The sequence below is a fragment of the Arvicanthis niloticus genome, chromosome 10 (genome assembly GCF_011762505.2).
Source record: "Arvicanthis niloticus isolate mArvNil1 chromosome 10, mArvNil1.pat.X, whole genome shotgun sequence".
In the NCBI taxonomy this organism is placed as follows: Eukaryota; Metazoa; Chordata; class Mammalia; order Rodentia; family Muridae; genus Arvicanthis; species Arvicanthis niloticus.
The window spans coordinates 73,474,328-73,488,025 of NC_047667.1; the positions used below are offsets into that span (position 1 = coordinate 73,474,328).

Below are 13,698 nucleotides of genomic sequence, written 5' to 3' on the forward strand. Positions count from 1 at the left end.
TTCCCCAGAGCCCGTTGTTCTTTCCCAAGTGCACACTCTACACACCCCACAGTCATGTATCCACCACCCAGTGTAATCCCATGGCTTTGTGGCCATCTCTTCAATCTCCTTTCACCCAGGAAGGGTGGTTCCTAAAGAAGTCTATGTAATCATTTGACTTGCTTGGGGGAATACGTGAAGCAGGTGTCGGCCTCAGTGTGGGGGATTTTCCTACCCTGACTGTTGTTATTCTGCAGAGCACCCCACCCTCTCTTCACAAGGCTGAAAAAGAGAAGTCTTGCGGAGGCTGATATTCAGGGTTTGAGCTGAGTAAATTTTGGTGTAAAATGTTTAATGGCGTGGGGACAATTTCATTCTGGACAAGGTGCTCCGTGCTGGAGGAGAGTTTTGACGTGTCATTAGACCTCATTCTTATCCCTGATATTGGGGGATGTGGACATGCTACCCCGAGACTCTGGCTGGGAGTACTGCGTGAGGGCCGACTCTGCCCAGCCTGCACATTGCAGGACTTCTGCCCTGCCCTCTCAGAGCCTGTCCTCAAGAGGGAGAGGTTGGGGCCACCAGGTCTTTGTGTTGAAAGCTAGCTAAGATGACTTGTTCTCAACAACAGAAGGAAGGATGTCCAGATGCCCCTGCATCCAGGAGAGCCCCTAAATTCTTTTTTTAATCCTAAGAGTATGAGGATGCTTTAGTGAGTTCTGTGCTACAGCTGACCTTTCTGACAGCCCTGCCCCCATGCCTGCTGCACCCACAGACTTCAGGTGAAATGCTACATGCTGTTTTTAGCGCTGAAGAACCATCTTTGTGAGCTGTGGGTAAACATGGTCCACAGACTGTCTCATGCAGTCTATGTACAGAGCACCTGGTTGGCCCGGTCACACATGATCGTTTTTCTTTCTTTGTTATTACAATGCAGTGCCTAATCTAAATTGCTCAGAGTGGAAGCTTTTCTGACCGTGTTTTGATCGGATATTTCCTTTAATCTATTAGATCGACAATGTTAATTACCAGGATAATTGTATGTTTTACCATCTAGAGCAGGACTTGTGAGCCCAACCCTGCTAAGAAGTTTCTGGCTTTCTTGGAATCCATTGAAACTTCAATTCTAAGCAAGAATCCACTTCCCTAAGCTATCTTTTAAAAAAGTATTATTTTAAACTATGTGTACATATGTGCCTTTATGGTGGCTATGAGCATGTAAGTGCAGGTGTCAGTGGTAGCCAGAGGCATGGGATGCTTCTGGAGCTAGAGTTTAGGAAGCTGTGAGCTACTTGGTATAAGTGCTGGGGACTAAATGTGGGTCCTATGCAAGGTTCATACTCTTAACTGCCGAGCCCTTTCTTCAGACTCAGCATAAGCCATCTTCTAAGCATGCCTCTGTCTAGGAATATAAGACCTCAAGAAAAGGCATAACTGGATGCTGGTCCTGTCTCCATCTTCCTGACACAAGAAAGAGATGCATTGAAATATTCTTTCAGCAAATATTTCCATTTTTATTGGAAAAACAACCCCAAAACTATAAAACCCCAGAGAATTCTCATGGGTATACAGGACTATGTTTGGTGGTGTGACAAGTAGTTGTTTCAACCAAACTAAGTAATTGTACATGGCTTTACCTCTGCAGGCTGGGGCGCATTCCTGTTGCATTTCTAGATTGAGTTGGTGCTCTTCCATTCAGCAGCAAGCTCCCAGTGACAACTCTGTTTCTGCCATGACGTCAAGGGCAGGGCTGTTGATCAGTGGGTGCTTGCTGACTCCTGGTTTCCAGGTCTCATAATGTTCTCTTGGAGAGCAGAAGGCTCCCCCAACATGTGTGAAGGCAGATAGGCAGATAACCAAGTAGGTAATGGTCCCTCGTACTCCATATTAGCAAGAAGATTGAAAACTTTTTGAAAAAGAAAAATTATAGATTTTTACAAAGTTGTTGCTTGTTTTCACTTTCAACCTTGAACATCAATCGAAAGAATAATTCATTCTGGGAACATTTTAGGAATTTACTGACATGCAGGAGTGGAAACCAAGCATGCCTGTGTGCCTCCAGGGCTGATATTGGGAGAAAATCAGCTTTCTCCTCTTGTTAAGGAACTCTTGTGCTAAGGACTTTTTTTTTTGCACTTTTCAACTGAAGCTAAATTAGGCCACAGGAAAAGGATGGTGTACCTTCAAAGAGCCAGTGGGGTTGGCGTGTGCTTTCTATTCGTGGCAAACAGCTGTGGGTGCCTGTGCAAAAGTAAAGCTTTTGTTCCATGCAAAGGTGGGAAAGTTGGTGTAGAGAAGATATCTCTGCTGTGGAGAAGCTCAGTTTGTAGATGTGAAGAGTTTTATCTACCCCCTCAGAGGCGTTGAAATGTGTCTATAATGAGCTGGGAAAAGAGCCGGGTGGGATTCGAGTGGGTGGAGGAAGCGCCCACCTACACATAGCTGGGCTCGGCCCTCCTTTGTGTATCTGCTCTGACTTGGTTTGCGCTTTTCCATTACCTTCTACGAAACAGAGGCTCACCTTGAAGCTCTGGGTTGTTTTTCTCTGTTCAGTGAAGCGCAACCTGGCTTCAGGAGAGGAGAGCTGTGCCTGGAGACCGTGTTCCCTCCTTCCATGGTGCTGGCTCTCTCACAGGAAGTTCCTGCCGTGGGGTTGGCTCTTTACTTTCCCACACTGCACCACTGCCACCACCCTCCTTGTGAGCGAGCTGAAGCGGCGCCTTAGGAATTCTTTTTCTTTTTTTCTGCTATGAAAAATACGGGAATGAAGCTCATCTTTCTATCTTTAAGATATTCATCATCATCATCATCATCATCATCATCATCATCATCATCATCATCATCATCATTTGTTGTCAAGAGGTTGGGAGAGAACACACGCACTGCATCGCGTGCATGTGGAGGTCAGACGGACATTTTGTAGAATCCGTTATCTCCTCCTCCCTTGACATGGTTGTGGGATTGAAATCAGGCCACCAGCTTTACTCAGCATCAACGTTTTATCTGCCAAGCCATCTGACAGTCCGCACCATTTCCACTTTCATATGTTGGATAAATGACTTGGAAATTTCCTGAACAGTATTCATTTGGACTCATTTCCCTACTCCCCGTCTTCTTCCTCTGACTCTCCTGTGAATGGTCTCCTCCACTGCCATAGCTTCATTCGTTATCTCTGTGTGCAGCTGATTCTGCACATTCTTGTTCATGCTCTTTTCTGATGACCCTTTCTATGTGGCATCCTCATCGGCAACTGGAGTTAAACATGTTGTCAACTCTTCAGCTCAGCGCGAAACTCATCATTGTCCCCCCAAAACCTTCATCAGACTCAGCACCTTCTCTTCATGTTACTGTCATATTCTTGATGTCTCAGACTCAGCACTGGCCTGTGTGTTTTGCTAGCCATCCGTGCAGGGAGTCAGGAGACCCGGCTGGTATCCCTGGACATGTCTCTGCATCCCCCTTCTTCACTGTCAAGCAGCGACCACCAGTCCTAGCTTGTGCTTGGATCTTCATAAGCCCACTCTAGTTCCTTCTTATTCTAGTTTATCTTGTGTCTTCAACAGATTTGCTTAAAATTCACGTTCAGATTTCTTAAAATGCTATCTCTCCTACCAGGTCAAATCTTTACTCCTGTGGTATGCTACTTGGAACCTGCTTTCTGCCTTTCATTTCAACACACATGAAGTGAGTCCTGAACAATCCCTAAGTCCTCTGATCTAGGTGGTCCTTTCTGGTACCTAGCCTGTCACCTCTGTTTTGGAGATATTTTTTTCTTCTACTTTTATATCTCAGAACACTCTGCTTCTGTCTAAATGCTCTGAGATTTCCAAAGTTTCTGACCTGACATATGAAAACATGGGACTGACCTGAAAATCTTTGTCTCAGGGACACACAACCTTTCTCCATCACCCTGCCAAGTGTGGTCACATAATAAGTGATATATGCAAATACTTTCTACACATTTTCTTCTATTCCCTTAGGTGTAAAAGTGTCTTATTTGTTTACATATCTATTACCATGCTTAGACTACAGATCTTGGACATAAGTGTTCAGGGACATTCACTGAATAATGTACATTAACTACCACTTTTTACTTTTCCTTCCTTCCTTCCTTCCTTCCTTCCTTCCTTCCTTCCTTCCTTCCTTCCTTCCTTCTGTTCTTCCTTCCTTCTGCAGTTATATAGGTCTTCTGCTAAGCATGTGAATCCATCGTTTGGCATGCTGACTAGAGGTGCACACATCTTTTTATCGTCTTAAGACCCGCCATATTTTCCAAAGACCCTGCTTAGCTCTTAAATAATAAGCAGTTATTTTAAATGCTGTCTGTGTTGCATCTCTGTAGCTTATGTCTGTGATTAAATTTTGCTTCCAAAATATTGTGTCTTCTTGGTAGTTTGATGCTCTAGTTCATAAGATTGGTATATCCCCATGAGTGGCGCTTGAAAATATTGAAAATTGTACTTCATTTTTGTGTTTGTAACTACTAAATGAACTAATTTTCCAAGTCCCTCTGAAATATAGACAGTTTTCTAATTCCAGTCCAAATGGCGACATGGAAATATTAATTAACAGTCAGCAAGTCAATGCCTGTATTCCTTTGGTGATTTATACTGTATTATAAAATAAAATCACTGAACAGAAGAGCAGTGGCTTGTAACTGCCATCAATAAGCGTAGAAAACAATTAGTTTTCAAAGTTTGGTTTTTAATATTATCGACAAGGCAGGAAAGCTTTTTGTATAGATGCAGAGGGGTAAGGTAGAGTCGGCAGCAGGCACATCAGTGGAGAGGATGCAGAGAATCTGTCCTGGCTCAGGACCATTCTCCTTTTCATCCTTGTGACTTTGAATGAGTGTCAGTCACAAAACAAGGATAACATAGAATAATCTCATGTGCCATCCTCAAGAAGGACTCTGCGGCCACAGCTCTGCTCACCACAGCTCCAGGGAGCCTGTTTGTGGAAAGATACTGCTTTCAATGCCAAAACCTAACAATTTTGTTTTCAACTTCCTCAAAACTAAAATAAGAAACCTTGGTGACATAAATGTTCCAAATTCAAAATATCCACAGTGAACTCATCCACTTCCTGTTTGACCCTGCTCCTCCTTGTCTGTCTGTCTGGCTAATAACATCATCACTCAGCGGGACAAAGCCCAAACTCTTTACTGTCTCTTACTGTCTTCTCAATGCCAGATGGAGCTTTCCTGGGTGAATCGTATGGTCCTGTCTGGCATCAAGCATCTGGATGCACAGTCCTCCACTCTTCCTCCTCATCTGAACTCCAGTTTTAAAATATCCAAGTTCAATCCCTGTTTTTATTTTTTAATTTATTTATGGCATTAGCTCCTCAATTGTTTCTGACTATCACGTGGCTTCTCATCTCATCTGCCTATTTATATTTATTTATGTATTTATGTATTTATTTATTTGTGTGTGTGCAGTGCATGTGTGTGTGTGAATTTTTGTTTGTGTGTGTGTATGTGCATGCATGCATGTATGCGTGTGTGCATGTTTGTGTGTTTGTAAGGCAAAGATAAACCTTGTCTTTTGATATAGGGCCTCTCAACCTGGAGATGGCTCCTCTGGCAAGGCTGACTAACTAAGGACTGACAGAAATCTGTTCATCCCCAGCACTGGAGTAACAAGTATACACCACAATGCTAGGCTTTTTAATGTGAAGTCTAGATCAGTCTCAAGCCTTCGTATTTGTAAGGAAGCACTTTACCAACTGAACTATCTACCTACCACTAGCTCTGGCCTCCAAAAATTATTTTAAAATCTATATACAGTCAAATGTACCACTTTTTTGAGTTTGAGAAATAACCATGACCAGACTGGGGAGAAGCAACATATCTTTCACTTCTTTAAAACTCCTCCCTGTTGTTCTTCTGTACTCACACCCTGTGCTGCCCTGTGCTGCCCCATGCTATGAATGCTGGTCTTCTCTCTGTTTATCATGGTTTGCATTTTCCAATGTGTCATGAACTTGTATCTTTGTCATGGAATACCTGTCCCATGTCCACATATCATCTTTATCGGTGATGTGGAATATTATTAACACATCTGTATTGGACGCACTGGGAAACGTGCAGTTTCTCCAAGCTTAACTTTTCTTAGTAGTGTGTAACCCAGCAAGAGTATAAAATCAAGAACATAAAGAGAGCCAGGCAGTGATGGTGCACATTTTTAATCTCAGCACTTGGGGGGCAGAGGCAGGTGGATCTCTGAGTTTGAGGCCAGCCTGATCTACAGAGTGAGTTCCAGGACAGCTCTGGAAATAAGAATGTAAAGAATACCAACACTTTGTAAGGAGGTTGATTTTTGAGGAAGACCCCTTATCTTGCTAGTCAGGTAACTGATTAGGACACCAGGAAAGCAGTGAGTCTCTCTGAGGGGACATGGTGGCTTAGAACCATTGTGAAGAAAGAACACTCAGAAATGGGTAGGAGAGACAAAGAAAAGGAAGGGGGTCTATGAAGTGGATTGATGGTGTCCAGTATCTGTGAAATGGGGTGATGGTGTCCAGTGTCTATCAGCCTTTCTCAGGGACCTTGGGACACTGCTACTGGGCAGTGTGTGATGTCTTATGAGTGACCCTCCATGTTGAGAAGGATGTCAGAAAAGCCAGACCTGAAATAGGCATGGTGAAGTCATTCGGCTGGCCTGTCATGAGGGCATCGTGAGGCGGTTGCTGGCTCCTAGTGTGCCTAGGAGTTTGGGAACTAAGGAAATGTTGACTTCTTGCCCTGTATCTTATGTCCTTCTGAAGGTCACCTCCAAACTGCCCCAACTCTTTAGGCTATCTTGCTCTGGTATTTTTGGTACTTCACTACTTCTAATAGGCTCTGTTCTCTTCACTTCTTGCCCCACCCCACCACTAACCCAGAATATCTCCTATTTGAAATACATTTAACTCTCCTTCAATCAAAATTAGCTTTTGTCAACCTTCTTTCTGCATTTATAAGAAGTACAGCAGGTTTCACAATTGTTTATTTTTGTTTTTGAGACAGAATCTCAGTCAAGGCTGGACTCAAACGCATTATGGAGACAAGGGCAAATCTGAACTTCTGTTTCTCTGCCTCCCATGTGCTGGGATTACAGGGATGTTCCACTCTGTCTGGTTTATTTGGTGTTTGACAAGGACTCTACCAATTGAACTATACCCAGCCCCACATATAGGTTTATATTCTAATTATTCATCCACGTCTCTAATGTCCCTTGAGCAGTATAAAACTTGCCCAATTCTGTGTTTGATGAAGTGGACTTCCTAAGTAGTCATGGCAATATTGATGACAGTGTCAGGAACAAGGAAGGCATTTCTCTTACAGGACGGTGTTCACTCTTGTACGTACACATAGTTTTCACTTCACAGGTTTACTCCACTTGTGAAAGTTTTAAAATGGCTGTCACGTGATCAAACCCCCATGTTGATGTTTTTATGAACATGGGATTAGAAGCCAGCCTAGACAGGTCCAGAAGTGGTGAGGACGTGGGAAGCCTGGCTATCTGCTGACACAGAAAGTGAGAGGCGAGAGAGGACCCTTCCATTTGCAGGAGGGGACACCGTTCCTCTGCAGCTGTTCCTCCGAGTATGTGTGCTGTCAGGTTTCAGTCGCCAACAGAGTGCTGGACCTTAAGGCCATGCTCAGTAAAACTGAGGGGAGGGCATGTCCAGCGCTTCCCATGCCTGCTCAATGATGCACAACTGTCCTCTCCCTGTGCCACATTGAAATTCCCACAACCTTCACACAGTCAGTTTGTGAAACTCAAACTTGGCCTTCCACGCTAGTGTAAGAAGTGTGCTACGGGGCTGACATACGTGCAGTTTGTGATCACTCGGAACATGTCCCGTCCAGTGTCTCAGCAGTGTTTACCCATCTTGTAGTTGCATATGTTCCCCTTTCTCAGATTCAGAGGGTGCGGTCCCAGCTGCCTCAGGTACAGTTCCCTCAAAGGCCATAGGCTCTTGGGGAGATGTCAGGAGATTCCCAAGGGCCTCTTCCATCCCCTGCAAGCACAAGGCCATGGGTCAGCCAGAGAAAGAACCAGTTGGAAAAATGTTCTCCTTCATGTTCTTCCCACACATCTGGTCTCCTGAGTAATGGTCCCTAGTGGGAGTGAGAATTCCCCAGTCCTTATGTAGAGATTAAGCCCACACATAGCTTTATTATTCTCTTTAAATGGATTTCTTCCTCCAATTCCCGCTTCCTCCCATTTCTTCACAAGAACCCACCTCCCATAATCCTTCTTGCAAATGGGGACCATAGTGGTTAGATCTCTGCTCCCTGAGATGCCCGAATCTTCTAGCCAACAAGTCTGACACTTTAAATGCCTTCAGGCCATATGTGCTCCAACTCAGTCCTGCCTTCCTTCCTCTGTCTCAAAGGGTCTCCATTAAACCCACCCAAACTGTAGTCGTAAGTCTCCACAACTAGACCAGTTTAATCAGGATGTGCAGGCAGAAGGAGAGCCAGAAACTGCTATGGTGAAAGTTCCACAGAGGCGCCCTAGACTAATATCACATCTGTGGGAGCACTGAGGGGCACACCATTACTCTGGCATTTTCCCACTGTAGTTAGGCTGCCAATGCTGGGCACTGTTTATCCAGAGAAGAAAAGCATCTCAGCTAGTACTTACACTGAGGTCAGATTTTCCTTTGAAACAGGAAGCAGATGCCAAGTTTATTTTAAAAGTGTTCTTGGTCTACCTAAAACTAGAGGGTATGAAGAATCTTCTGAGGGTAACATCCTCACAACGTAATGAGTCTTTGCTTCCAAACCCTAGGTTTTAATCTGTCCGCCTTAGGATTTTGTTTTTGTGTTTTTCTCCCCAATTTGACAGAAACTACAGACACCAGGGAATGAGCCTCAACTGAGAAGTTGCGTCTATCAGTTTGGCCTGTGGGCATGTCCCTGGAACATTTTCATGATTAATGACTAATGTAGGCAGTGCCACTCCTGGGCAGATGAACCTGGACTGAATTAAAAAGCAGACTGAGCAAGCCAGTAAGCACCATTCCTCCATGGTCTCAGCTTCAGTTCCTGCCTTCAGTTTCCTGCCTTCAGTCTCTTCCCTGACTCCCTCAGTGATGGAATGTTACCTAAAAGTATAAGATAAAACAAACCCTCTCCTTCCTAAGTTGATTTTAGTCAGTTTTTTTTTTTTTTTTTTTTTTTTTTTTTTTTTTTTTTTTTTTTTTTTTTTAATTCACAGCAGTAGAAAGCAAATTAGAACATATCCCATTACATAAAGGTGCCCTGTGACTTATTTGGAATATATCTGAATGTAAAATTCTGAGGTCACCTATGGGAAGGGATTTAGCCAGTTTTCACACATGACAAAAGTAATGTGGAGATCGGTTGATCTCCATAAGCTGTAATGCTCCGTGAAGTGGGCACGGTATCTCTGGGAGCAGAGACTTCTGGCTGACTGAGACCTGATTATTTGTTTAGAACTTGAGAGGAGAAAAGCAGCTACAACAGCTCCGTGCTTAGTGAACCATGCAGACATTTTAGGTTGGGGACTAAGCAGCTACATTTTAGGTTCTTGGTTTTATTGTCAGAATGATAGAGTTTCACAGTCAGGAGAGAGTTTATCTCCCAGACAGGAAAAGGTTAAGTATCTGTCAAGGAAGATTAAAAACGCAGATCAGAAAGATCCATTCGATAGCTAGTGACCAAAGACCCGTAGAGGTGACACGGAGTAGCTCTCCTTCTGAGGGACAGGCTTTCAGTGCTAGGCAGATGACGTTTGTCCTGGTGTCCAGTCCCTTCCCTGCCATGCTCATCACTGTTAGTTCCTAGTGGGACTGTGTTCCTGCTCCTAATTAACCAAAAGGCAAAACAACAACAACAAAATTAGTTGAATTTAAAACTAGAAAAGGAGAGAGGAAATATGCCTTGAAAGTTTCATTAATTGCAAAAGGATGCTAAATTGGAAAATTCAATAAAAATACTTCTCAGAACCAACAGTTATTCTCAGAAAGGGGGCGTTAAAGGCGAGTTCTCAAAAACTGAGGAAATCCTGGGAACAAAACCCAAATGCCTGGGAATCGGGTTTACAGAAGAAGTTTTGAGTCGGTCCTGCTTAGTAATTTACAAAATCGGATGGACTCACTGAGTGTTCTAAAAATCTGTCCAGCTGAAATGGGACAATGAGTTCAGTCTTCCATGAGCCACACACATTCGACTTGTCTGTTGTTATACATTTTAGTGCCATTTATTAAGCCTTTTTTTTGGTAATTGTGGGCCTGGGTTCTTGACAGTTGTAATAGGGCTTTGGACAAAGATCCAGAGCCCTTCACAGAAATCATTAGCAGGTTATGGGAGAGCCATGGTGCTGACTCCTGTTCCAAGAAAGTAAAGCTTTGTAATGGCATTCGAAACACTGTTTATACATACATTTAAAGCCAACCTTGAAGATAAGATTTCTATCCTATTGAGATGATTTAATAATTGGACTTCCACTCAGCAGGTAGAAAAAGAAAAATAAATAAAATCAACTTTCATTACTTAAACTGAGAGCTAAAGTTAGTATGTAGACAGAAATCCTATTGCCTATAAATAAGCATTTTTGAAAATGTTCAGTAATTCCGATAAGAGTAAATTTTGATCATTTGGTAAATGAAAGAAGTGATTACTAGTTGCAACTTATGCATTGAAATTGCTATTGAAAAAAAAATCTGAACTAGCACTCAGGCATAATCAAAGGATGACCTGCAGTTTAACTTTCTTAATTATATAGATCAATAACTTCAGGGAACAGACCCATCCAAAATGAGTGACTGAGTCAGGTAGTCTGAATGTCTTTCTAATCAGTTAAAGTCTCTACATGAAGCTTACCTTCCCTTACAGGGCTATGGGCTACCATTAAACAGAGTTACCTACAAGTTTGATAATACCAGTTACTACTGTGGACTAATTATAGCTAATTTTACTGCACAATATTACTATTGGTATGTGCTTTTGAAAGATGAAATAACTCATGGAAATTATTTGTGCACTACCAGACAACACGATGGTAACAAAAAATATCAATAATAATTAAAACATCAATGGCCAAACAAATTATCAGTCTATAGTATACACGTCATTTCTTCTGTGTTCTAAACATGTTATAATTGACTCTTTTGGCACACTTCTGTTTCAAATTGTTTTTCATCTTCTCATAGGATCTCATAGGAGAAGTTCAGGACCTTTTAGATGACCCAGCACAAAGTTCTTGTTCCTTCTGTCCCTGCCTCTAGCTGCTGGCAGCTCCATGCTGTCTCTATGAATTTGACTGGTCCAAGAGACCTATGAAAGCAAAGTCACACTTGTGAATGTCTTCAGGGTTTATCCATGTTGTGCCATGTATCAGAAATTTTCTTCTTGAAGCCAAACATTGTCCCCTTGTGTGCGGATAGCTGACTGTCAATCATTCACCTGGGTTGCTTTAGATTTTTTGTTATTGTAGACAAGGCTTTGGTGAAGGTGCTCAGAATCTGATCACGTGCCCATTCTCAGCTCTGTAGATTCTGTACCCAGAAGTGGGCTTTCTGGACCATGGTGATGCTGTTTTTAACCCTTTGAGAAACAGCCATGTTGTTTTCCACACCAACTGCACCATTCTCTATTCCCAACAGCTGGGAAGAGGTTCGGCCTCTCTACCTCCTTGCCAACACGTGTTAACCTTCATTTGTTTGGTTTTTTTTAAATTTTGTTTTGTTGTTGTTTTGGATAACAGACGACACATTTATTTAAAAACAATAAATAAATCCTATCACTTATTAATGATAAAAAGCAATTGCATACTAATGAGATAGATGCGGGTTTTTAAAAAATTACTTTTTTTTTTTTTACAGTCCAGCCATCGCTCTCCTCCTGGTTCCCCCTCCCCACAGTTCCTCATCCTATTCCTCCTCCCCCCTTGTCTTCAAGAGGATGTCCCCCCAACCACGACAGACCTTCCCACTCCCTGGGGCCTCAAGTTTCTCATGGGTTAGGCACACCTCTTCTCCCACTGAGACCAGACATGCAGTCCTCTGTTATATGTGTTTGGGGCCCTCAGAACAGCTGTTGTGTGTGCTGCCTGGTTTGTGGTGCAGTGTCTGAGAGATCTTAGGGGACCGGGTTAGTTGAGACTGCTGGTCTTCCTATGGGGTCGTCCTCCTCCTCAGCTTTTTCCAACTATTCTCTAATTCAACCACAGGGGTCCCTGACTTCGGTCCAATGGTTGGGTGTAAGTATCTGTTTCTGTCTCAGTCAGCTGCTTCTTGGGCCTTTCAGGGGACAGCCATGCCAGTCTTCTATCTGTAAGCACACCATAGCATCAGTTACAGTGTCAGGACGTAGGGCCTCCCCTTGAGACAAATCCAGGTTGGGTACATCACTAGGCAGCCTTTCCTCAGTCTCTTCTCCATTTTTGTCCCTGCAGTTCTTTTAGGCAGGAACAATTCTGGGTCAGAGTTTTTCTCTATGGGATGGCAACCCCATCCCTCCACTTGATGCCCTGTCTTTTTACTAGAGGTGGACTCTACAAGTTCCCTCTCCCCAGTGTTGGGCATTTCATCTAAGTTCCCTCCCTTTGAGTCCAGACAGTCCCTCACCTTCCAGGTCTTTGGGACATTCTAGAGTGAACCCCTACCTCTCACCCCTCCGGGATTGCATATTTCCATTCATTCTGCAGGCCCTGAGGGCTTCTCTTCTGCCTCCATCCCCCATACCTGATCATGTTCCCTTCTTCTTTTCCCTCTTCCCTCTCCCATCCAGATCCCTCCTTCCCTCTGCCTCCCATGAGTATTTTCTTCTCCCTTCCAAGTGAATTGAAGCACCCTTAGTTGGGCATTTCTGCTTGTTAATGTCCTTGAGTTCTGTGGATTGTATCCTAGGCATTCTGGACTTTTTTGGCTAATGTCCACTTCTTACTATGCATGTCCATTTGGGTCTGAGTTACCTCACTAAGGATGATACTTTCTAGTTCCTCTATTTGCCTGTAAAACTCATGATGTCCTCATTCTTAGTAGCTGAGTAGTATTCCACTGTGTAAAAGAACTACATTTTCTATATTCATTCTCCATTTGTGGGACATCTGGGTTTTTTTGCAGCTTCTGGCTATTACAAATAAGGCTGCTATGAACATGGTGGAGCATGTGTCCCTGTGGCTTGGTGGTGCATCTTTTGGGTATATGCCTGAGAGTGGTATAGCTGGTTCTTCAGGAAGATCTATTTCCAGTTTTCTGAGGAACCTCCAGATTGATTTCCAGAGTGGTTGTACTAGTTTGCAATCCCACCAGTAATGCAGGAGTGTTCCTCTTTCTCCACATCCTCGCCAGCATGTGCTATCACTTGAGTTTTTGATCTTAGTCATTCTGATTGGTGTCAGGTGGTATCTCAAGGTCATTTTGATTTGTGTTTCCCTGATGACAAAGGACTTTGAACATTTCTTTAACTGCTTCTTGACCATTTGAGGTTCCTCTGTTGTGAATTCTCTGTTTAGCTCTATACCTAATTTTTTAATTGGATTGTTTAATTGGGTTAATTGGGTTTTATGGAGGTTAACTTCTTGAATTCTTTATATATTTTGGATATTAGTCCTCTATCAGATGTAGGGTTAGTGAACATTTTCCCCTGTCTGTAGTTTGCTGATTTGTCCTATTGACTGTGTCTTTTGCCTTACACTGTGGACGCTTTTCAGTTTCATGAGGTCCCTTTTATCAATTCTTGATCTTAGAGCTTGAACC

At 43.1% G+C, this 13,698-nt stretch overlaps 1 protein-coding gene across 2 annotated transcripts in view; it reads left to right on the plus strand.

Moving 5' to 3' along the window:
- Bcl2 (BCL2 apoptosis regulator) overlaps positions 1–13,698 on the plus strand; it is a 168,686-nt gene that overhangs the window by 23,322 nt on the left and 131,666 nt on the right. The window contains exon 2 of one of the 2 annotated variants that reach the window (XM_076941683.1): positions 2,533–4,549. The exons of the other annotated variant lie outside the window; for it this stretch is intronic. Coding sequence (XP_076797798.1) covers positions 2,533–2,535 — 3 coding nt within the window. The 3' untranslated portion in view covers positions 2,536–4,549. Of the gene's footprint in view, positions 1–2,532; positions 4,550–13,698 lie in introns of those variants that run through there. 2 annotated transcript variants of the gene reach the window in all.